At 34.8% G+C, this 26,015-nt stretch overlaps 2 protein-coding genes across 2 annotated transcripts; both read right to left on the reverse strand.

Annotated features, from left to right (window-relative positions):
• Positions 1-18,964: 18,964 nt before the first annotated feature.
• Positions 18,965-20,352, reverse strand: LOC108454974 (probable inactive 2-oxoglutarate-dependent dioxygenase AOP2). Its single transcript, XM_017753610.1, has 3 exons — positions 19,976-20,352; positions 19,517-19,754; positions 18,965-19,219 (listed from the first exon to the last, which is right to left on the reverse strand). The coding sequence occupies exons 1-3, from the start codon at positions 20,350-20,352 to the stop codon at positions 18,965-18,967; spliced, it is 870 nt and encodes a 289-aa protein (XP_017609099.1).
• Positions 20,353-22,768: 2,416 nt separating this feature from the next.
• On the reverse strand, positions 22,769-24,571 carry LOC108456216 (probable 2-oxoglutarate-dependent dioxygenase AOP1). The gene is made up of 3 exons (XM_017754811.2): positions 24,045-24,571; positions 23,584-23,905; positions 22,769-23,256 (listed from the first exon to the last, which is right to left on the reverse strand). Exons 1-3 carry the CDS (start codon positions 24,419-24,421, stop codon positions 23,002-23,004), a joined length of 954 nt encoding a protein of 317 aa, XP_017610300.1. The 5' UTR covers positions 24,422-24,571; the 3' UTR covers positions 22,769-23,001.
• Between the last annotated feature and the right edge of the window lie 1,444 nt (positions 24,572-26,015).

Consider the following 26,015-nt stretch of genomic DNA (forward strand, 5'->3'; position numbering starts at 1 on the left):
ATTTTTATTGGCTGCTTCAACAGCCCCGTTCATCTTTGGGCGATAGGGCGAGGAGTTATGATGCTTTATTTGGAATTGCTCGCATACTTCCTTCATCATATTGTTATTCAGATTCATGGCGTTATCTGAAATGATTCTTTCATGCAAACCATATCGACAAATGATTTCCTTCTTCAAAAACCTACAAATTGCAGTCTTGGTCACATTGGCAAACGAAGCGGCTTCTATCCATTTTGTGAAGTAATCAATGACCACAAAAATGAATCGATGTCCATTAGAAGCTTTCGGGAAAATAGGCCCTATGACATCCATGCCCCACATAGAAAAAGGCCACGGAGAAGTCATGACGTGAAGGGGCGAAGGGGCTACATGAATTTTATCGCCGTAGATTTGACATTTGTGGCATTTTCTGGAAAAACTAATGCAGTCGCTTTCCATCGTCAACCAGTAGTAACCGAGTCTCATAATCTTTCTGGCCATACTGAAACCATTGGCATGTGTCCCACAGATTCCTTCATGGACATCTTCAAGTATCTTTCTGGCTTCAACATCATCCACGCATCTCAAAAGTACTTGATCCTTTCCTCTTTTATACAGGATATTCCCATCAAGAACAAATCCCGCTGCCATTCTTCTGATTGTTCTTTTGTCGTTCTCATTCGCTTGTTCGGGATAGCTTTGATTCTTGATATATTCTAAGATATCATGGAACCATGGCCGTCCGTCTGCCTCTTTCTCAATACTACAACAGTGTGCAGGGACCTCGTATATGCTCATTTTGAGGGGCATTATTTCTGCTTCTTTACTTGCTTTGAACATTGAAGCCAAAGTGGCCAGGGCATCAGCCAATTGGTTTTCTTCTCGCGGGAAGTAATGAAAAGTTATTTCTTTGAATTCTTTGATCAATTCAGCTACTAAATCACTGTACTTAATCAATTTTGGGTCCCTCACTTCCCACTCTCCACGGATTTGGTAAACCACTAGGGCTGAGTCCCCGTACACCTCTAACATTTCGATGTTTCGTTCAATGGATGCACGAAGTCCCATGATACAGGCCTCATATTCTGCTATGTTATTGGTACAGAAGAAATTTAGTCTTGCGGTGAACGGATAATGATTCCCATTTGGTGATACCAGGATTGCTCTAATTCCATGCCCTAAAGCATTTGACGCACCATTAAAGCACATCTTCCATGACTTCTCTTTTGATGACTCGGATTCCATTTCTGTGATGCACATTAAGTCTTCATCTGGGAAATCAAATTTCAAGGGCTCATATCCCTCCATCGTTCGAGTCGCTAAGAAATCAGCTATTGCGCTCCCTTTTATTGACTTCTGACTTACATAGGCAATGTCATATTCTGATAGGAGGATCTGCCATCGTGCCATTCTTCCTGAGAGTGCCGGTGATTCCATCATGTATTTTATTGGGTCTAGCTTTGAAATTAGCCATGTCGTATGATACAACATATATTGTGCGAGTCTCCGAGCTACCCAAACTAGAGCGTAATGATATTTTCAATGGACAAATACTTTACTTCATATTCAGTGAACTTTTTACTGAGGTAGTAGATCGCCTTTTCTTTCTTTCCTGACTCGTCGTGTTGCCCCAGTACACAACCCATTGAATTTTCAAACACAGTTAAATACAATATCAATGGTCTTCCCGGAGTTGGTGGTACTAGCACTGGAGGACTAGACAAATATTGCTTTATTTTATCAAAGGCCAACTGGCATTCCTCATTCCATTCTCCAGGGTTATGTTTTCGAAGAAGTCGAAAGATTGGGTCGCATTGGTTGGTAAGCTGAGCGATAAATCAGGCGATGTAATTTAATCTCCTAAAATCCTCTAACTTCCTTTTATGCGGAGATGGCAACTCTTGAATGGCTTTTATTTTAACTGGATCAACCTCGATACCTCTTTTCACGACAATGAAGCCTAGCAACTTCCCGAGGTAGCTCTAAACGTACATTTGGTGGATTGAGCTTTAATGGAACTTTCTCAATTGTCGAACAACTTCTTGAGATTCACTACATGCTCTTCTTCCCCTCGGGATTTAGCAATCATATCGTCGACGTAGACCTCTATTTCTTTATGCATCATGTCATGGAATAACGTCACTATAGCCCTCTGATATGTTGCTCCAGCATTCTTTAACCCGAATGGCATCACCTTGTAGCAGAACGTTCCCCACATTGTTATGAAGGTAGTTTTCTCCATATCCTCAGGGGCCATCTTGATCTGATTATACCCCGAGAATCCATCCATGAAAGAAAATAATGAATGTTTTATTGTGTTGTCCACCAACGTATCAATATGCGGCAAGGGAAAATTATCTTTTGGGCTTGCTCGATTCAGGTCACGGTAATCCACGCACATTCGTATTTTGCCATCTTTCTTAGGTACCGGGACTATGTTAGCCACCCATTCTGGATATTTGGAGGCTTGTAGGAAGCTAGCATCAAATTGCTTCTTGACTTCCTCTTTTATTTTCAACAGCATTTCGGGTCTCATCCGTCTTAATTTTTGCTAGATAGGCTTGCATTCTGGCTTTAATGGGAGCTTATGGACCACTAAATCTTCATCTAGCCCTGGCATGTCCTGGTATGACCATGCAAAAACGTCTTTGTACTCACGGAGTAAAGTGATCAAACTATGCCTGGTACTCTTTGAAATAGAAGTCCCAATCTTCACTTCTTGTTTCCTCTCTTTAGTGCCCAAATTTATTGTTTCCAGATTCTTCATGAGGCAAAATCTGTTTATCCTCTTGTTCCACCATTCTTAACAATTCAGAGGCGAGACATAATCTTGACATTTTCTTGGTTTCAAATTCCCTTAAGCAAACAAACCTTCTCAAAATCAATTTCAAGATTCAGAACGGGCTTATTCATGTCGTCAATATCGAGCACCGAAAGTTGAATGGAAAAGGAAGCTATAGAGGACATCCAAGTATTGGAAACAACAAACAAAATATTATGTCGTGGCAATGAGGCAAATGTAAGGATAGGCTATGAAATGAGAAAATGATTAGTGATAATGCGAAAAATCGTGACAAAATGCATCTCCATTGATATTCATGATAAAGAGCGAATGCAAGTTCTTACAAAATAATTCTATTATATCTAAGGACACAATAGAAGGTTAATGTTTAGCATTACTCAAGACTTATAAACTACAAGAAGCTCTTGGTGTCCAATTGTTCAACACGAAACCAGGAAGGCAAGGGCGTATCCTCGAGACATCTTTACTTGCACCAGCTCCTTTGTCAATGACATTTATACTGACATTTTGAAAACCCCTTTCAATTAACCCCAGCATGTTTCGTGGATCATCTTGTCCAGGGTACATCATTCCCGTAGATGTAAATGTTTTTGACAAAGGAGGGTACTCTATTGGTTCCCATTCTGGTTCTCGGCCCAAAGTTCTTGCGATTCTTCTTTCTTGATCCTTCTTCCACTGTCTTATTCTTTGACGTATGTCAGGCTGGAACCCCAAACCATATCGGGCCTTGTGGTGCACTGGCTTTAAAGCCCTAACTATTCCTTGCAGATGTCTCCCTAAACCTCTTCTCGCACGAGTTCCCTTTCCTACGGTCAACTTGACGCCCATTCTGGTATTTCTTGATAGTTTTGGCATCGGAATTCTGTTTCCCTCAGCGACGAAAGTGGCATTGACGAATTCAAGAGATCGAAAGGAACATTCCACTGCGTCCTTGCTTACTTCCAGGTATGGCGCATCAGCAGAGATAGATGCAATAATGTTTTCTTCACCCTCGACTGTGACCAAACAGCCATCCATATGAACTTTACTTTTTGATGGAGAGAGGACGGAACTGCTCCAGCAGAATGGATCCAGGGTCTTCTCAAAAGGCAGTTATAAGAGGGTGTAATGTCCATGACTTGGAACTCGACATCATAAATGTAAGGGCCCACTTCCAAAGGGATTTCGATCTTTCCCATGACTTCGCGCCTCGTCCCGTCGAATGCCCTTACTATGGAATGACAGGGCCTTAAGTAGGACAAATCCATCGGTATTCTGGAAAGCGTGGCCAATGGCATGACGTTTAACGCTGACCCATTATCGATGAGTACGTTTGGTATTATGTACCCCTTGCAACGAGTCGTGATATGCAGCGCTTTCACCAAGCCTCTACCATTTGGCGGTATCTCATCGTCATTAAAAGAGATGAAATTGTCCGCATTCAGATTGTTTACCCACCTATCAAGCTTTTCGACAGATATGTTGTTGGCCACATAAGCTTGATTTAACACCTTCAATAAAGTATTAGGTGTGGCTCTGAATTTATGAGAGAGAGAGAGGCGAGAGATTCGTCTTTGGCTGCTTGCTCAATTGTTCCACCACACTATACTCATTGTGCTTAATAAATTTCAAGAATTCTTGAGCTTCTTCTTCATTCACGTGCTTTTTAGTTTCTTGCGGGTGGAATTTCTTGCTCGACTTCGACTTCGTGCATCACTTGCTTTCCCTTTTGCTTCAAGTCGCTACTTTTCTTTATCGGTTCAACTTCTTTAGAATAGCACCGTCCCACTGCGGATAAAATGACCTACTTCCCCAATGTCTTGATTGTGGCTTCAAGCTTTTCACCTTCGGTGTAACGATGTTGACATCGTACTTCCAGATCTTGTTTTATTGTCTTTATAAGGGAAAGGAGATGGTACTTCAATTATCATTTTGGTTTCACGGCTCCTTCTTCGCGTCATAATAGATTATTAACGGTCGGTCGGCGCTATATGGGAAACCTGATGATTGATTGTGAGAGGCACATATTTCTCCACTATCAGCCTCTTTGGCTTTACAAAAAATCCCAATCTCCTTATTGTCCATCATACTTTGCAAGACACTTCAATTCCTCACAGATGAATGTTATGCTCCCCAATACCATGGAGCTCGCAAAAGTTGTGACCTTTTGCATCTTTTCCTTTGGATACTCCGTTAAAACTGTAACACCCCTAACCCGTATCCATTGCCGAATAGGGTTTGAACATTACTACCATTTACAGATCACTAAAAAAATTTAAATACTTACCGATTCAATGCATCATATAAATAAATATATTACCATTCAATCAACAGTTGATGGTTGTATAAGCATCAAATAGCAACATTGTTAGTATACTTGCACATATCTCATATAAATTCAACAACGATATATCTATTTTCTCGACATATCGCACTTGAGTTTAATAATAGTCTCAATTACATAATTTCCTTGTATCAACATATCAAAGATAATCATATATGTACATGTCATGAAACATATCATGCTCTTACCGTTTCTTCATAAGCATATATCATTCATTTCATTATATCAATATTTCATGCTCCATCATTTCCATATATTTTATGTATATTTATTCCAATAATAGCTTATATCAAACTTAACATAAATTATATTTCATGTACTTATACTTATCTCGTTTATCTATATTCATAATTATTTCATATAACCATTAGTCATCCGATACATATTACACGAATATCAATTGTTCAACAGATGGTAGGCGTCTCCCATCCACGGTCTTATTTATCTTTGACATGATGCCATAGTGTCTTTCAACTATGGTCTTACTCATTTTCGTCATGTTGCCATGGTATCTTTCAACCATGGTCTTGTTCATTTCATATCACGTTGCCATGGTATCTTTCAACCATGGTCTTACACATTTCATATCGAGTTGCCATGGTATCTTTCAACCATGGTCTTACACATTTCATATCAGGTTGCCATGGTATCTTTCAACCATGGTCTTACACATTTCATATCAGTTGCCATGGTATCTTTCAACCATGGTCTTACACATTTCATATCGAGAGCACACTCCCATGAACCTCATCCTTGCAGCGGGATTACCGGTCGAGCTAAATCCTTGCAATATAAACTCATAGAGTATTATCGGGATTACCGGTCGAGCTAAATCCCGCAACGACAATTACTCTAATGAGCTTGGATCGAATTACCATCCAGGATAAATTCAGACCCTAATTCGGATTACCCGTCCGGCTAAATCCATTTTACACATATTCTTGGAGGGCTATATCGGATAGGATCACCCGTCGGGCTAGATCCTTTTACCGTCAATTCCTTTTCGAGATCCATCGAATTTTCCTTTCATTCAACCGGATTTCTTCCCATTTTATCAAATATATCAATGTTTTATAAATTTTCATACAATGAACATTCAAATCATATTCACATCAATAACATACAACCTCAAGCATTTCGAATATAATTCAAGTTACGAACTTACCTCATTGATTGCTCGTGTTTATTATTTCATTATTCGATATATTTTCTTTCCATGATCAAGTCTCGTATTTGTGTCGTCCGGATCTTTATAAATAAATTTGATCATCATTTTCATTCATTTCATATTCTAATACATTTAATTAATGCTCTAGGCAAAATTTACCATTTTGCCCCTAAACTTTAATTAATGACGATTTCATCCTTAGGGACAGGAAAGTAAAATTCTTGCAATTTAATCCTTATTTCCAACTATTATTCTCATATATATTGATAACAGTCCATGAATTCTATAAAATATCAAAATTTTCCATAATTTCAACACTTTTCAATTTAATCCCTAAAACATGTTTTCCCGATCTTGAACTAAATTGATAATTTCGTTAAATTTTGTAATTTAAATAATAAAATAATCTATTTCATGCAATTTAGTCATTTCGACATTTTACAAAATTGCCCATAAAATTTTACTTTTATTCAATTTAGTCCCTGAGCCTAAAACATGCAAATTAGCCATGCTAGATGAATATTCATACATATTTTCCTCCTCCTCCTCTCCATTCCACATCCTTAATTTATATAACATACAACAAGTAACATTATCAATAATTTCACTATTTACTTATATGTACATTCAAAACTGTCCATTTGCGTCATAGTCACTAAATTATATATATATTAAGCTACAGAACTCGAAATTAAGATCCGTTAATTTTTCCTGAAACTAGACTCACATTTATTCTTATCATAAATTTTTCATAATTTTTGGTTTAGCCAATTAGTACAGTTTATTCATTAAAGTCACCCTGTTCTGCTGTCTGACAGTTCTGACCCTTCTTCACTAAAAATTAGTTATCTCCTTTTACAGAATTCAAATGATGTTCTAGTTTGTTTCTAATAAAACTAGACTCATTCAGGATTCTATAAATATAAATTTAAGCCTCTAATTATTTTTCTTCATTTTTTATTATTTTCAAAGTCTGAACAGGGAACCTGAATTCATTCTGACCTTGTCTCACAAAATTCATTATATATCAAAATTTACAAATTCATTGCTTACACTGTTTCTTCTATGAGAAACTAGACTCATTAAGATTTAATTACATATTTTTTCATCTTCTAATTCAATTTATAAAATTTATGGTGATTTTTCAAAGTTAGACTACTGCTGCTGTCCATAACTGTTTTAGTGCAAGATATTAATTACCATGTTATAACACCCTTATTTTCTTTTTCTACACCATTTCTCATCACTTTCTCTTATTTTCTCTTCACTAACATATCAAGAACATAGGACCTTATGTAAGAAAACTCTACTATAACATTATTTCCATGATTTATCAACAATAACAAACTTAAAAACATATTGAAATCTTGATGTACTTACCTTATTCTCTTGATACCAATCTTTAACTTGATTTTCTCTCCTCCAGCTTCTATTTCTTGAATCCAACTTGATATTCTAACTCCCATGTTCTCCTTAACATTTTCTCTCTTGGTAGCTATGGAAATTCATTTGATTTTTGGGTGAAAATGGTAAATTTTTGGTAAAGGACCAAATTGTAAAGAAAGTAAAACTTTCTTTCTTCTCTCTTTCTCTCACGTTAGTTTGCATGGAAAGGAAAGATGATGAAAATTCTTCATCTTTCTTTCCTTATATACTAAATAAATAATAATAAAATAATATTAAATATCTCATAAAATATTAATAAAATAATATTTATCTAATTAATTAATTTAAAATATCATTAACATAATCATTACATTCTAGAATTCTCTCTCTTACTAATTGACCATTTTGCCCTTCATGATCTTTTAGAATTCCATCCTTGAGTCATCATTTAATTTGGTAAAATTGCAATTTAGTCCCTCATAGTTCTTCACTTATTCAATTTGGTCCTAATTCATCCATTTTCCTTAGTTTCTAGATCATTCTACCCTTAAAATATTTACACTATTGGTCCTTCAACTTTTCATATTTACACTTTAACCCTTTAAGTCTTGAGTATTTACTCTTAGGCAACAAAACTTTTCTAACTTTTACAATTTAGTCCTTTCTGAATCAAGATATCATAATTTACTTCCCAATGTTGCCATAACTCAAAACTTCCCTTTTTATCACTTTATTTCCTTATTTTATTATATCAAGGATAATATATTCTTGTAAAGATTTTCGAGGTATTACAAAAGCAGACGAGCAACCCCTTCTCACTTAGTACCTCCCAGATTCTCTGCAGAGGTGTTCTTACTTCAGAAACCCATCTTCTACTTTGTCGTTTATCCTCCTCTTCTACTGCGCTCACATTCCCTTCGGTGTGATTTGGGAATGGATTCCCGGTCGTACTGCCAGTACCATCAAATCGTAAAATGCCCGCATCGATGAGCCCTTGAACTCTCCTTTTGAAAGCAAGACAGTTCTCAGTAGAATGCCCCTGGTTCCCCGCATGGTATGCACAACTAGCGTTTGGATCGTACCATTTCGGGTATGGAGGATTAAGGGGGGCCATGTAATGGGGAGATATCAATTGTTTCTCCAAAAGTTTTGGGTACAATTCCCCATACGACACAGGGATGGGGGTAAATTGCGGTCTCTCGGGATTATGCCTTACTGGTCTTGGTTCGTTTCTGGGTTGGCTTTGGGAGGGTACCGTGTTTTGTGGGAAAGTGGTGATGGGTCTTTGGTTGTTCGTGGCGTATACGGGGTAGGACGGATGTGGTGCTTGGTAGTAAGGGGTTTGAGGGGGATAATAGAAATTCGGGGGTGGATAATTTCGAGGTCGGGGTTGGTTAGGATACGAATTGGGAATGTAACGACTCCCAGTTCCCACCATGTGGGCTTCCGGCTCTTTCTTCCTTACGGGTACTGCTTTTCTTGAGCCTTCTGATCCTTCCATTCTACCGCTCTTGACGGCATTCTCTATGAGTTCACCAGATATTACGATATCCGAAAAATCCTTCGTAGCACTTCCCACCAGCTTGTCATAGAATGGTGCTTTCAAAGTATTGATGAAAAGGATCATTATCTCGGTCTTAGTCGAGAGAGGCTCCACTTGAGCCGAGATATCTCTCCATCTTTTGCATCTTGTCTAAAGGATTCTGCTGGTTTCTTCTCCATCATTTGCAAGGTCATACTGTGCGGCACTATGTCCGATACATGCTTGTCTTGCTCGCAAAAATCGACGCCAAGTCCTTCCAGATCGAATCTTTTCTCTACTAAGTTGATTGTACCACCAAGAGTGACCTGTTAGACTATCTTGAAAGCAATGTATGAGTAATTTATCCTCGTTCACATAACCGGTCATTTTCGGCAAAACATGACCAGATCGCCTTTGGACATCTCGTGCCATCGTATTTTTCAAATCGGCACCTTGAACTTGGAGGCGAACTAGATCGGGCACCAAATCGAGCTCTTTGGCACTTAGTGCGAGAGAAGGCTTCATACCCTCTATTGCTTTGAGTCTTTCCTCTAAGATCCTATACTTCTCTTGAGCCCCATGATCGTCCATTCTCAACCTGGCTATTTCCGCTGGATCGTCCAAATCTGGAACAATTGGATTGGCAGGATTAGCCCCAGAATTTGATATGAATATTCCATGCCCTAAATGAGTATGTGGCATCGGCCGTTGCTCTGGGTCTGTGGGTTTTTCTTAGGTGTACCCTTTTTGTGCTGCACGGGTGTGTGGTGGAGTGAATCCGGGGGGATAGAGCGGGTCTTGATTATGATTAACTCTTGATCGAGATTCCTCAATGTCAGGGCTCCGCATGGGTCCCTTTTCTTTGACTAAAGCTGACATCATCTCCATCATCTTGGCCATTTGATCTCTTTGCTCGAGTGATTCCTCTCGAGATCTCACCATTAGGTCTCTCGTTTCTCGTTGCGATTTGGCCAGTTGCTCTTGTAATTCCTTTTGAGCCCTTTCCAACCTTTCAATTTTCTCATTGAATTCAGCCTCCATCACTCTAGCTTGTCGGCGCGTTTTATACGGATGACGTGGTTCCAGTCTTGTAGTATTACAACTGCGAATTATATATTTTGTCTTCAGCGACCGAGTATGGGATATGCAATGTATGAATGAATGCATGAATGAATGCATGTTAGTTATGCAAAGAATGCAAAAAATTGGTGTTGATTTCAAGATAGCCCCATATTTAGGCATTTCATTTATCAACATAGTCCATTACACAAAGTTTTCATTTCTCCAACGGTTACACAAATTTCCTAGCCACATTGCCTTGTTTCTTCACTTGCTCTAAAAACTCTGATATGCTCGATCTTTGGCTCGGAGGGAATTGGCAACTGAGAACTTCGGCTTCATCTGATAATTGAACATCTTGCATAGCCGCCTTGCGAATTTCATTGATCAAGAACTCGAGTTGCATTTCTTTTTCTTTGAGAGTTCCTTCATACGCGTGAATGTCTCTATCGTCTTGGTCACTCTTTTCTTCTAGAGCCTTCGGAGGTTATCTAATTGTTGTTGACGAGATTGCAGCATGTTTTCTAGATCTCGTGTTTTCCTTTTAATTCTTGATGTTCGATTGACTATTCATAAATTCTGCAATCGTCATTTCATACTCGGCGTTCTTCCTTCTTAATTCTATCACAGTGTATGCATGACCTTTTCCTCTCCTTTCTTTGCTTTTCCTTCCAAAATTCTATTCCTCCTTGATATTGCTAATTTCTTCCTTCCACTCTCTGCTTGACTTGCCCAACCCACTATTTTTTTCGGTGCTTCTTAATTTCTTGTTTTCCAAATGAAGGTCCCTTAAGTCGTTTCTCACGATCTCGGCTTCTCTTTGTACTTTTTCGATTCTGGACCTTTCAACTTTGAACTTCAATCTTGATTGATAGTTTTCTTCTTGAAGGGCACTAAGGTCCCGAGACATATTGGCCTTTTCTCGTTCGAATTCTTGTCTTGCCATCTCTAGCTCAGACGGCGTTTCCTCCGAGAAAGGATTTTGGATAGTGTAGTTTGTTGACGAGATTTGCTGACTATTTACCCGTTGCTTCCTCCATATGTCGTAATCTTGGGTAAGGGTATCAGCATACAAGGCTAATTCCATGAAATGAATTTCCTTCCAAGACTTTGCAATGTCTCGGACTCTCTTCATATATCCTTCACCCATGCAAACTTAACTCGAATCTATGCTAATCCTCCGATTCTTGGTAGGAATTGTTGCGAAGAAAATTGCCTTTGGACCAATAGCGGAGCATATCCAACTCCTCCCCATAACCCGAGTAAAGGTACCCAATCTTGGCTTCCACATTTGTATAGTAGAACTGAAGGACGGATCCAGGGTGCTCTCCATGTTATATCCTTGGCGAAGATTTCGAAGGCGATACCCAATGTTGCTCGGTGACTTCCTTCGACCATTCTTTCTTGAGATAAGCTTCTAGCGGGGCAAATATTTTGAAAACATATAGAGCAGTGCGCTCTACTTTCAAAATGACTCAAAATCCAAACATTGAGCAACTGAGCACATCCACTAAATCGTCCCTTTCTAACCCTTCGGCAAGTACTCAGGGATCTGAAGGTCTCGGCTAGGATAGTCGGGACAGGGTTGACTCCTTGTTTTAACCTTTCGAAGAAATCAACCACTGCAACTTCGAGATGTCCGAGAACTTTTGGGAAAATGACCAAACCATAAATGGCCAAAGCGAATAGATTTACCCTTTTCAGCATGTCGGGATGGTTCAGAACCAAATCTCGTAAGGAGGACCATGGAATGCAAATGGTTTCATTCTTCTTCTTTATCTGTTTTTCAGCCCATGCATCAGTCATGTCCGTCAGTCTCACTAACTTTTTCTTGAAGGTCATCGGCTTAGGCTCCTTCACATATATTTTGCCGAATTGTACATTGTCGATGCGGAGTAAAGCAGCATACTCTTCTATGGTTGGAGTCATGTCTTCTTGATTGAAGGTGAAACATTGATAAGCTGGGTCCCAGAATCGAACCATGGCTTGAATCAACTGTTCGCTCACTACGGATGGTGATCAGGTGAGCTATATCTCCATACCTCTCAGTGAAAATGTCCCTAGTGTCTGAATCCCATTGATTCCAAATTCGAACCAAATCCTCAAGGTTATTTTGGCGAACATTTACAGTTATATGTTCGGGAAAATTGGCAACACACCCTTCCACTAGACTATCCCCCTTTTCTCTCTGAGTTTTTAGAGACCAGTCCCGAACCACGGCATTCTTCTCGGTTATTTGTGTAATTGACTCCTCCATCAGAAACCCGTTTTTTGGCAACCAACCTTTAATCAACACCTTCCTAATATGATGCCTATGATGCATGATGAAAATAAAAATAAAAACAAACAAACTTGGTTAGTAAACACAACAAATATAATTTGAAAAACAAATTAAACTACCCAATCCAATTCATTTGCATAAACAGTGTAAATAAAAGGCAAAAGGCATTTTCCCCGTGTATTTATTTTGGTGACTATAAGCGGACAGAGGTTCGGCATGGTCTAATTGGATAGCTCGTATGGTTCATTATATGCAGTCTCGGTTCTAGACAGGTACTCGAATTGCTCGTACTATCATCTGCTAAGATCAGCACGAAGCCTCGGTCATAGCCCATCACGAGCTCACGAGTTCAATTCGAGGATTACATTTACTTATGCCTATGCGGAGGACAAGTTAACTCACGAAAGCATAAGTCATATGTAACCCGAAAGTATTCACTAGCTTTGTCTTGGAGGGACGAGTTAACTCACGAAGGCGTAGCGTTTACTTTCACTTAAACAGGACGGAGCCGGGTATAGAGCTCATGTTATGCAACAAAATGCCGCGTGCACGGTGTGTGGGGAGAAACTTGCAAACCTTTACGTTTTATTTAAAAACTAAACCAAAACTAAAATCACAAAAATTTAAAGTGAAAAACAACCGGATAAAACAAGTTAGAATATATACAACACGATGCAAATGCACGATTTTCTTGAAAACAAAAATTTGAGGATCACGACTAAATGTTAATTTGAACAAGGAACTTTGAAAATTTTGACAACGCGAGTTTAATTCGACTCGACTCTCAAAAGCGTCCCTAGTGGAGTCGCCAATTTGTATGACGTAAAAAAATTTAGTTTCGCTTGGTCGCTAATTGTGGTGATTTATTAAACATTTGAAAACCAACTTTCGATTTTATTAACAAAGGAGTCGCCACCGATCTTTTTTCCGGTGTGACCGGACACCTAATAAATCATCCTTTTTAGAAAAGAAAACTTATTCTTGCGCAAAAATGAAGGCGAATTTAGGTCTACGTCAAAAGCCAAAGTAAAGTTGGGTTCGAGTCGATTCTGTGAGGAAGGTATTAGCACCCTCGCGACGCCCAAAATTGGTATCTTATTAAACAAGTATTGTCTTAATTTTCAAAATTGCAAGTTCAAAGTAACATTGAATCGTGATCCGATCAAAACACGAGAAATTTCAAGTTTCGTTTTCTTTTGAGAAGGACGTCTTGTTTTAACACGAGTCGATTGATATTCACCCAACATAGTGATGAAATCAATGACTTAATATTAAATCGGCATGTTGCCTTATTTATTGAAATTAAAAATTATGAGTAAAACATTATTTAAAATAAGAATTAGTAAATAATACAAAACAACGATGCAATTAATAATGAAATGTTAAAGCGAGAATATTAAAACAACAATATTAATATTTACAAAAAAATAGAAATGATGTACTACCAATATAATAAGAAAAATAATATATTCATAATGACAATAGAAAATAACAATATATACATAAAACATACATATACATATATATATATATACATGACATACCAAAATGAAAATATACAACATATATTAGAAATATTAATAACAGAAAAATATATTTTATATATATATATGCTAAAGACACTACATGAATATGTACTTATATGTATTAAAATATCTACATATATAATGGACATGTACTAATAATGATAATAAGAGTAATAATAAAAGACGCATATATACCAAATAATACATAATAATTTAAAACAAAATAGTAAGTAACATTAGAGAAAAATGATAAATATAATAATAAATATAACGATATATGAAAATAATACTATATAAAGAAAAGAATATATATACTCCTATAATAAAATATGTGTACTAATATTAATAATAAATATAATAGGGATAAAATAAATATAATAATATATACATGATATGGTATTAAAAATACATTATATATAATAGTATTTGAATGTGTACATGAGACACTATAAAATATATACATAGAAATATACAAGAAGTATACAACTAATAACATTAAGAATATATATATAATATAAATATAATATATACAATATACACATATGATAAAAACTATTAATATGTACATGTATATCTACATACACATTAAGTAAAAGTACTAATGCTAACAATATTAATAATAAATATAATAATAGATATATATGCATACAATAGTAAGAAGCGGAACATAAAGAAAATATATATATAGCTAAATATAATATAATAATAACAATATATAAAAATAATAGTGATAACAATATTACATATATAACATGGTTAATATTTAAAGCTAAATTAAATAGCAAAATAATATGAAATCTAAGGTAAATCTGAAAAATAAATGAAAAAAGAAGAGAGAGGAAGAGAGAAGGAGGGAAGGGAATCGCCAATAATCATCAATAACAATCGTCGGCCGTCGTCGTCGGCGCCAGTAAACCACACGCTGTGATGGCGAAAAATGTAATTTTTATATTTGTTTTGTATATATATATTTATTATATTTTTTATTATGATGTATATATATAGATTAATAGATTCGAAAAAAGGAAAAAAAATAAAAATAAAAATAAGAGTAAAATAATAAAGAAGATAAAATCACCTTTAGGTATTTTTGAAGATAAATTCTTTGTATTAATCAAAATTCCCTCTTCTTGAATCTCAAAAAAATTTCTTCTCTCCAAAATACAATAAATTCCTCTCCAATCCCTCTCCCCCCTTTTACATTGAGATTGTGGCTTTTTATAAGCTTTTACCACTTGTTCTTTTTTTTTTTTTTAATTTATTTGCTTTTTCCATTGTAGGCAAGTGGAGCAAAATGGAGGTGGGTGGCTAATTATGGTGGTGGAGTAGATAAGATTAGGTTTTTTCTTTTTCTGATTTTTTTTTTTTGGGGTTGGGTTAGTGTTTTGGGCTAAGTTTTGGGTTTGTATTGGGTTTTAATTGGGTAGTTGAGTTATGTTTATTTGGGTTTGGTTTTATTGGGCCCCGGGCAAAATTTGGGCCATACAATGTTAATATAACTTTTCTTTAAAATTTTACTTATATATATTATTTGTTTCTTTTAAATCCAATTTTGGTATTATATACTTTGTATGTTTCTAATATTTTCTTATATTATTATCCTCTTTTATATGCATTGTTTATACTAGGATTTTTACTTCATGTATATTAATTATTGTGGATGAATAAATCTCGTTTCAAATTATTTTTGTACAATCATTAATTTCATATTACATAGTTAGTAGTTCATATACATTCTTTTAAATATTTTTATACGGTTATATTCATATAATCTATTTATCTTAAAACTTTCTAACATGTACGCCATTGGTTTAAAAATTTATATTGACATCCATTATTATATTTATGTATATTATATATTATCGATAAATTTTGGGTTTAAATCATTTTGTATAGTATTCTTTTCAAAGTTCTTCTTATAATACTTATTTTGAATTTCATTTATATGTTAAAGTTTATATATTATTCTATATTTTTATTGTTTGATGATCTAACTCAAATTTTTGTGCGTATATACATATCCCTAGTTTTTATGTAGAATATTTCAAATTCTAGCATATGCTAGCTTTTATGATCTATTTGTTTTATATTATTCCATATGTTATTGTGGCATATTATTTTCGTTTTGTATTATCATATCAATTATTCTCCGTGCATTATTATAATTGGGTTATTTTTTAGTTAGTCATATTTATTTGCTTATGTTGTTAATTGATTAAATAAGGCTATGCTATCTTCATTCATCAAGTATTGTATCTTATGTGTGTATTATCCCATGATCATTATTTTCCTTTTGATTTATAAAATGTTGTTTTATAAAGTCCAACTCTTTAAGATTAATTACGCCATTTTATTTCAAGTCAAAATTAATGTGTTTTAAGCTAGTTTTATAATTATTTATTTAAAAATTCTTAAAACAAAGGCAATGTTCGATGTTTGGCAACTCGGAGAATCGTGCCCTATCGTGCTGGGTTGCAATTTCCAGTTTGTTCAAAACAATCGAATATCCCTTTGGAATTTTACTCATGTCTTTAAAAATTCTTCAAAACGAAGGTAATGTTTGATTTGGCAATTCGGGGAATCGTGCCCTATCGTGCTAGGTTGCAATTTCCCGTTTAGTCAAAATAATCGAATATCCCTTTAGAATTTCACTCGTGTTCTCTAAATTCTAAAATGAGGCAATGTTCGATGTTTAGAAATTCGAGGAATCGTGCCCTACTGTGCTGGGTTTCGGTTTTTTCGTTGGACTAAATAATTGGGCATCCTTTTGTGATTTTCAACATATAAACTTTTGGAAATCGAAATTTATCGTGTTTTTGAGGGTATAAAGGATAGTTTCCTACCGTACTGGATGTGATGCTGTATTCCTCTGAAACAAGAGAATTTTGACGACCAACTTGGGCTATTCAAATGTTTATAAAAGGAATCACATTTCAAAAAACTCTTTTAAATCTCAGACATAAGGACAGTATTTAATCAATTTGGTACCAATTTTCGACGTATTGGGGGTGCTAATTCTTCCTCATACATAACCGACTCCTGAACCCGCTTTCTCAAAGTTCGTAGACCAAAATCGTTGTTTTAGTAAACCAAAATGTTTTATTAAAATGACCAAACTTCTTGGTGATCCAATCACACCTAAACAAAAAAGATTGGTGGCGACTCCATATTTCATTTTCAAAGTTGGTCCACGTTTTTGTTTCAAAGAAAAAAATGGTTTCGACAATTACTATTTGATAGTAATTTACTTTTTTGAAGGAAAATGTAATGACTACCATAAGATAGAATAGGATCATATCGGGAGAATGAATTTATCTCAGAGAGATTACGGATATCCTATGAGAGTAACACACAAATGTCAAGGTCATTGGACTAGCACTGAGTAAGTAATTTTCATAATGGTATGTAATTAGGGAGATCTTAGTCACAATACTATACTGAAATGACTTCGTGACTAAATAAGTTTATAATTAATAGATGAAAAGGTGAAACTTAAGCATAAATTATTTAAGCCCTAATTACATATGTCTCATCGGCCCCTCTCCTAGTTCGTTGAAACAAAAAATGAATTGCATTTAGAACCAAATAAACAAAATGAATAGAAATAATAAAGTTAGAGAAATGGGTCGCATTCACAAATGAATGCATTTTCTCACTGAGTATAGAAATAACTTAAGAATTAATTTAAGATTTTTGAATTATTATTTAATTAATTATAATTAAATAATTGAAGTTCGAAAATAGAATTAAAATAATTAGTCATAATAAATTCATTAAATATAAAAATTAAATATATTTCCTCATATATTCTTTTATGATAAAATTATTATTATTTTAATGAAAGTTGAAATTGAGTAAGAAAACCGCATCACGTTGAAGTAATGAACCCCAACTAGACATAGTAACATAGGACCAGACAAAACAAAGGACCGAGCATCAAGCTGAGCACCAAAATAACCATCCACAGACAGCCCAATGAGAACAAAAGAGAAGGAAAGAAATGACTCAAAATCGGGTGATTGATACAACTTTATCCACCGTCCATCTCTGGCTTCAATTTCTCTCTCTACGTTATGATTTTTTTTTTGAAGATACAACATGATATTAGTAAAAGGAGTATTTTCTTTTTTCTTCATTTAAATTATTCTGTTTAAAAAGTAATAGAACAGTAATTTCAGTTAAACAATACAATTATCATAAAATCTATTATAACATGAAAATCATATATTCTAATCATTAATCTAACATTCACCACCATGCCTTAAACATAACCCTATAATTAATACCTATTGTCATTAATATTTTTGCCATTTCATTGCCATGCTGCTCTGCTTTTAAAAATGCTATCTCACCCATACAGGTTAGTCTCCTTTTCATATTTGCAAATATATTTTGTTGTGACTAAAGTCTTTTGTTTTTGTTTAATAACCAGTTATACACCGCCACCAGTGACTCAATTTCAACTATAATAAAACCAAATCCACTCCTTATAGTGTTTTGAAAAGGAGTGCTTTTGTCACTGTTTTCTCAAGGAATTCTTCTTGTAGTGTTTATCTTTTATTAATATATTAATGGCTTAGAGAAAAAAGAAACTATTAGTAAAGGGATTGCACTCTAAAATTGTTATTTGGACATTTTATGTATTTGTTATTTATTTATTTTAAAGGATAATTATTTTATCTACTGCATGTGGAATAAAATAATTCTTAGGAGACAAATACCTGTCATTGTGATTTTTTATATAAATAAAAATAAAATAAAAATAAAAATAATAAAATGACATATCAGTTGACTCAATTACATGATAAATTTAGTGGCCTTTGGCACAATACAATTACACATATATAGAACCCATTTTATTATTTATAGCATTAATTTTAATCGAAAACCGAGATTTTTTTCGACATGGACGTGCCTTCAATTGGAAATTGGTGGCGAGAGAGAAGCAAAGGCGTGGAGTTGCTCCCCGGAGTCGATGTGTTTTGCTGGGTCGGAAAAGGCAAAAAGGAAGAAGTCCATGAAATCAAAATCCTTGTAAAGCTGAGGATGTTGCTCATCTATCAGCTCTTTAGGTGCCTTGATTACAGTACCCTCAACTGGAATGGCAAAGGTTGCTATAGAATATCGATCATTGTCTCCACTCATCATAACTCTATGATTTACACTTTTAATCTCCCATTACTCCATGCCTTCAATTTCCAAAATCAACTTCATAAGTATTTTATGTTGATTATACACATTCAGCATCACTAATCTAAAATCTCTCTATATATTTTATTATGAGAAAAGTAACGGGTTTATTCAAAATTTTCAACCATAGATTTGGTGTCAACATCAATAAGTATTTATGGTAATTGCTCAAATTTTTTGACCGATATATTTAATATTTTATCCCATAAATCATATATACATGTTAAGTTTTGAGTAAATTAAAAATTAAACATTAACCACATTCATATACATGCATACCTTGAGAGGATCTCCAACCACAAAGCAAAAGGAAGAAGGAGATAAAGACAACTTGATCCATTGGCCATCCTTAACCTCAATTTCTAGCCCCGAAACTTGATCATCACAAATGATTGTGCTTACAGGTTTATCAGTATGAGCAAATAGTCCTCTCTCATACTCCCCTGGTGGAGGGGCCATGTATTTCATAAACCGCAGTAACGTTTTGTAGTTTATCATCATTGATTCCCATTTCCCCCTAATCCATAACTATCAATTATCATTAACCATATTAACTTGTTGAACTCCTCTATTTGTGTCGCCATGGTATGCACAGAGTTGCTGGGACAAAAGATCAAAAGAAAATGCAAGAACTCGAATTTGTTAAACTCAAATGAGAAATGATCCTAATCCAAAATAACTAGAACAAGTAACTTAAAAAAAACCTAGAAATTACAAAGGTAAAAGAATTATTGTTACGAAAAGCGTGGGTGACCATCAGGCCACATAAGTTGAGCAAAACTTTTAATAGAGTCATAGTTGGAGGCATCTCCAAGTCCGAAGCCTTCATACAACAAAGAAACCTGATTACATGGTCCAACCCAACCATGGTAAGGCAAGGGACTAGCATTCTTTTGTTTCCTCTCCACTGGGACCTCAATTAGTTCTTTCATCAAGCCGAACGTCTCTTCTCGAACTTCCGTCGATATCTTTTCGTACACGACCTCAAAACAACCGAAAGTCTCACAAGCCTCTCGAACTTTCTTGCACAAACGGTGCCACCCATCGGTTCCTCGCTTCAAATCCGATGAACGGAACTCAATGACTGGGAACTCAATCTCTGCATTGGCACCCATGTTGTTAATTGTTTCTTATGCTCTAAGGAAATATTTTCTTACACTAAAATAGCTTGAGATTAACTTGGTTTCTCTTTATGAAGAAACTTACGTCTATTTATAGCAATATTTTGCCAAAGGTGGGGAGGCGAAGAGAAACAACGTAAGAAACTTCTCTTTTAATTTCCACAGCTTTTTAGTTTCGTTATGCAAGGTGGTACACTGGTCAAAGGAAATTTTATACGCTACTATTTTTTTTCATGAATACTTACTAATTCAACACAGAAATTGTAAAAGATTTAAGTATTAATTTATTTTAGGTAATAAATAGTTGAATATGTTTTCACATGCAGATAATCAAACATTAACAGAGCAAAACCAGGGGCGTGAACTGGTCCAGGAATACGGTACTTATAGTTTTATATTAAGACTTGGAGAGTAGTCGCTTAGCCTGAAATATTTTTAGTCCTAAATTAAATTATATATTCATAGTAAAAATATAATTTTATCATTTTAATAATTTTAAAGGGTTAAATTAAATTTTATTATTTTTAGGATTAAAGTATAATTTTATTATTATTAATTTAAAATTTTATAAATTAAAAAAGAAAAAGTAATTAGTTCTAGCTATTATATTGTAAAATAAAGATTGAATAATGTAATTAGAATTTTTATTTTATTTTTAAATTATAGGTTAACTAATTTAACTTATAATGCAATATGAATGCAATTGCAACAAAAAAATTGATTTTAATTCTAAATTTGCAATTGAACTTCCCAAAAATCCATGCAAAGCATTATCCACGATTCCTTTTTATTAATTCAATACACTTTTAGTAAAAGATTTAAGTAATAATTTTATGTAGCAAAATATTAGAATATTAGTTTCGCATGAAGATTACGTATTAAAAGGTACACCGGTCAAATATAAAATTAAGAGGTTGGTGAATTCAAATTTATTCTCAATCATGTATCCAATCAAACAAATTATTAATTCTGGACCAACTAACCAATTTATCTGATTTTTTTAATCTATGATTTGATTATGTTCACATCTTAATTTTCATATTGAAAAATAAATAAAATAAGTCAGCTCATTCATTTTTGGTCTCGTAGATAGGAAAACAGACCACAATTTTTTCTACCGTCCATCTTTGATTTTAAATTCTAGTCATATATGATAGTAGCAAAGGGAGTGCACCTTGAAGTTGTTCTTTTATCGGCCAAATTAAAGGTTTTATTAAAAGCCCAAAACAGGAGAGTCAACCAAAAGTTATACAAACGCAACACCCTTAAGCCTCAACAACACTGCTGCCTAAGCGAAAGATGAAACACCTAAATGTGCGATGAAGATGCACAAAAATAAGACAAGCATCCTTACAAGCACCAAAAAAAAACAGGCAAAAAGTCCATAAAACACCAAAAGGCAACTGCAAAGTAAAACCATTTCAAGCACGAGTTCAAAAGAATGTTGAATGAAATGCTGCCTGAAACCACCCAATTGAGCAAATTTCAAATAGCAAATAGTATAACAGGATGTCCCTATATGCAAAGTCCATAACTCTCAAAAATCATCAAACAGTAAGCTTCATTGCCCATTTATATCTGCAGCCTTTCGCAAAATCCACTACTACCATGAGTTAAACATTGACCTCCTCTCCATTCCGACTTTAGCTAATGAATCTGTCATGCCATTCCACGAATCGCATTTTGAAAAACACTGAACCAATCTCTGTCACCATCCTAACAATGTCTGAAAAGATGCCTCCAAGCTTCCATGGTTTATCCGATTTGTTTTTACACCAACAAACTGCTATGTTTGAATCTAGTTCTACAATCAGTCCGTTAGCATAAATATTTTCGATTGGATGAAAAGAGTAAGGGCAAGATTTATTAATGCAATTTCCTCAACAAATGGAAGCGAAAATCCGAGAGGACCATAGAACATAGCGAGCATCGCTCCTTTATCATCTCTTAATACTCCACCAGAACCTGTCATTCCTGGGCACTCTATAGTCGCGCCATCTGTATTGAATTTAAGGAATCAGGAGAAGGAGGTTCCCACTCCATCGTCAAACGGTTATCAATCCTCCTCGTCAAAACTACACTATCCTTAGGACTGCCTCACCGAGAAGATTCAGTAAGCATAAGTTGGATTTGATCCAAAACATCGACCGCACTTTAGTAAGAAAGAAAACCTCATCACAAGACCATGTTTTGTTATCAAACACTGATTCATTCTCAGTTGTTATTAAGCAATTCGTTCAAAGTTATAATGAGCCAACGGAAGGATTGATCAGGTAATTCTTAGTTTTTCATTTATTAATTATAGAGTTATTCAGTCATGGAGCTAATACTGAATGTACCATGAAATTAATTGTTTGTAAGCCAAGTCAAGTTGGATCCAAACAAGTCTTCCAGCATTAATCCATCATAATTATTTTTACAAGACAAAAAACAAAGGAAGTTCCATTACTTATTCATGACATACATAAAAAATCACTCCACATGATAAATTTAAGTCTTTGGCATAATGCAATTATAACTAACTAGAACATAGTAATGGATTTTGAATATGAGACACAAATTTATTATTTCTAAAATTAATTTTAAGCCAAAATCGGGCTTTTACTTGTCAATATGGGCATGATTTCAATAAGAAATCGGTGGTCAGAGAGAAGCATAGGCTTGGAGCTGCTCGCCGGAGTCAATGTGCTTTGCTGGGTCAGAGAAGGCAAAAAGGAAGAAGCCCATGAAATCAAAATCCTTGTAAAGCTGAGGATGCTGCTCATCTATAAGCTCTTTGGGTGCCTTAATTATGGTACCCTCAACTGGAATGGCGAATGCTGCTAGAGAAAATCGATCTTTATCTCCACTCATCATTACTCTGTGATTCACCGCTTTTAATCTGCCATTACTCCATGCCTATAATTTTTAAAATCAACATTAATAAGTATTTTATGATAATTATTCACATTCAGTATCATTGATCTAATATTTCTCGAACATATTTTATTACCAGAAAGGTAAATTCAAAATTTAGAACCAAATTCTTGTGTCAACATTAGTAAGTATTTTATGGTAATTGTGCAAAATTTTGACAATTAAATTTTATATTTTATTTTTGAAATTTCTCCCAGCTTTGGTTATTTTTTGTATTTGTGGACTAGTTGTAGTGTGGCTTGGTTGTTTACTTGCCTAAATTTCTAATAAAATTTTATTTGTTTGCGGAGAAAAAAAATATTTACATACCTTGAGAGGATCTCCAACAACAAAACAAAAGGAAGAAGGAGATAAAGACAACTTGATCCATTGACCATTATTAACCTCAATTTCAAGCCCTGAAACATTATCATCACAAATGATTGTGCTAACAGGTTTATCAGTATGAGCAAAGAGTCCTCTCTCGTATTCCCCAGGTGGAGGGGCCATGTATTTCATAAACCGCACTAGCGTTTTGTAGTTTATCATCACTGACTCCCATTTCTCTCCTAATCCATAGCTATCAATTAACATTAACCAGATTAACTTGTTCAACTCCTCTATTTGAGTCGCCATGGTATGTACAGTGTTGCTGTGACAAAAGATCAAATGAAAATGTCAATAACTCAAATTCACTCAACTCGAATAGAAAATGTTCAGAACTCAAAATCACTAGAACAAGTAACTTAAAATAACCTAAAAATTAAAAAGGTAAAAAAAAATATTGTTACCAGAAGCGTGGGTGACCATCAGGCCACATAAGTTGAGCAAAACTTTTAACAGAGTCATAGTTGGAGGCATCTCCAAGTCCGAAGCCTTCATACAACAAAGAAACCTGATTGCATGGTCCAACCCATCCATGGTAAGGCATGGGACTAGCGTTCTTCTGTTTCCTTTCCAATGGGACCTCAACCAGTTCTTTCATTAACCCAAATGTCTCTTCTCGAACTTTTGTTGTTACCTTTTCATACACCACCTCGAAACAGCCAAAAGTCTCGCAAGCCTCTCGAACCCTGTTGCACAAACGGTGCCATCCATCGGTCCCTCGCTCCAAATCTGATGAACGGAACTGAATGACTGGAAACTCAATCTCAGCATTGACGCCCATGTTCTAAACTTTTTTTTAAATGCTCTAAGGAAATGTTTTCTTAAATTAAATGAGCTTGTAAATTAACTTGGTTTCTCTTTACGTTAGGATTTAGGTCTTTTTATAGCATTTTCTCAAAGGCAACGAGGCGAGGAGAAACAACCTAGGAAACATCTCTATTAATTTCCCCGTGTTTTAATTTGATCATCCATTGGTGTACACTGGTCAAAGGAAAACTTTTACGCTATTTAATATAAAATTAAGGATTGAATTCAAATTTCATCAAACTGAAAAAACTCAGTTTTATATAATGTATCAAATCAAACAAGTTAATTATTTTGGGCAGACGAAATGTAAACGTGGACTGTTTAGCTCTTTGATTTGTTAGTGAAACGAAGTATTTTTCCTTTTAAAAAGAAAACATGACGATAAAGTCTACTAATTCAACACATATATAGTAATATATTAATTTTATGTAAAAAATATTAGACTTCTTTTCACGTGAATACATCATTGACCAAAAACTAATAATAATGACATCGACCAGAATACCCATTTAGGTTACTAATAAATGTTATATTTTGGCCCAAAAAAAGGAAAAGAAAAAAACATTATCCAAGCAAAACGAGAGAGGTGCACTAGTGAAAAGACAATTAATACGGTACTCAAATTTGAATTTCTGTGTATAATACACTTTATCGACATTTATTAAAAGAAAAATTTTAAACATATATTCTTAGATTCCATCAATTTACGTTTACTTATTACATATAAAGAATAGTTAAAATTATTCATTTCTAGTAAAACATATTGACCAATAAATAAGATTGTCTTCCTTTTCCTCTCATTTGAATGATTCAAATATAACTGTAAGTTATGGCTACTTAATTAGTAATTAGCCCTCAAATTTGAATGCATGCATATAACAAATATCATTCGTGTTCTGCTTTGGCGACTGTACATTTTACTTTCCTTTTTGGGATCATTGTGAACTGTTATGGTGGCTGTATTGTTGCAGGCGGTCAGGGATTTTGCTTTGCGTTTGCAATGGCTGCTACCTCTTAGCTACTGAATAAATAAATATCTGTAATTGTTTTTTGTCGTTCATGTTGGATTTTATGTCTTATTTAGTGGCGTGTACCGTGATGTTGGATTGACTCTTGTTGGTGTTGAGGATGCCTGCTTTGTTTGTCCCCTATTGACTTTTGTTTTTCTTCATTTTATTCGCCTATTTATCTTTCAAAAGAATATTTAAAAAGATTAAGTATTGTATTCATGTACTCAGGAATGAAGCTAGGAATCTCTTACTGAGAGCTAAAATAAAGTTTTAAAAATTTGAGAGGTTAAAGGTAAAAAAAAATTGCCTTAAAAAGACTTAAATTTAATATTTTATAACTAAAAAAGACTAAAAATAGTATTATACCAATTAGCTAAGGGGACCAAGGCCACCACTGGCCTCCTCTAGCTACGTCCTTGTGTCACGGGCCGCGGTTCAGAGCTCATGACAAAAGCACAAAAAGTATCTCATGGAAGTTTATATATTAAATGGGGCTTATTTGACCCACTTAAACTGGGTCAATTCGAAGAACAAGTGATGAAGCCCATCTATTGAAGT

The sequence above is a fragment of the Gossypium arboreum genome, chromosome 13 (genome assembly GCF_025698485.1).
Source record: "Gossypium arboreum isolate Shixiya-1 chromosome 13, ASM2569848v2, whole genome shotgun sequence".
In the NCBI taxonomy this organism is placed as follows: Eukaryota; Viridiplantae; Streptophyta; class Magnoliopsida; order Malvales; family Malvaceae; genus Gossypium; species Gossypium arboreum.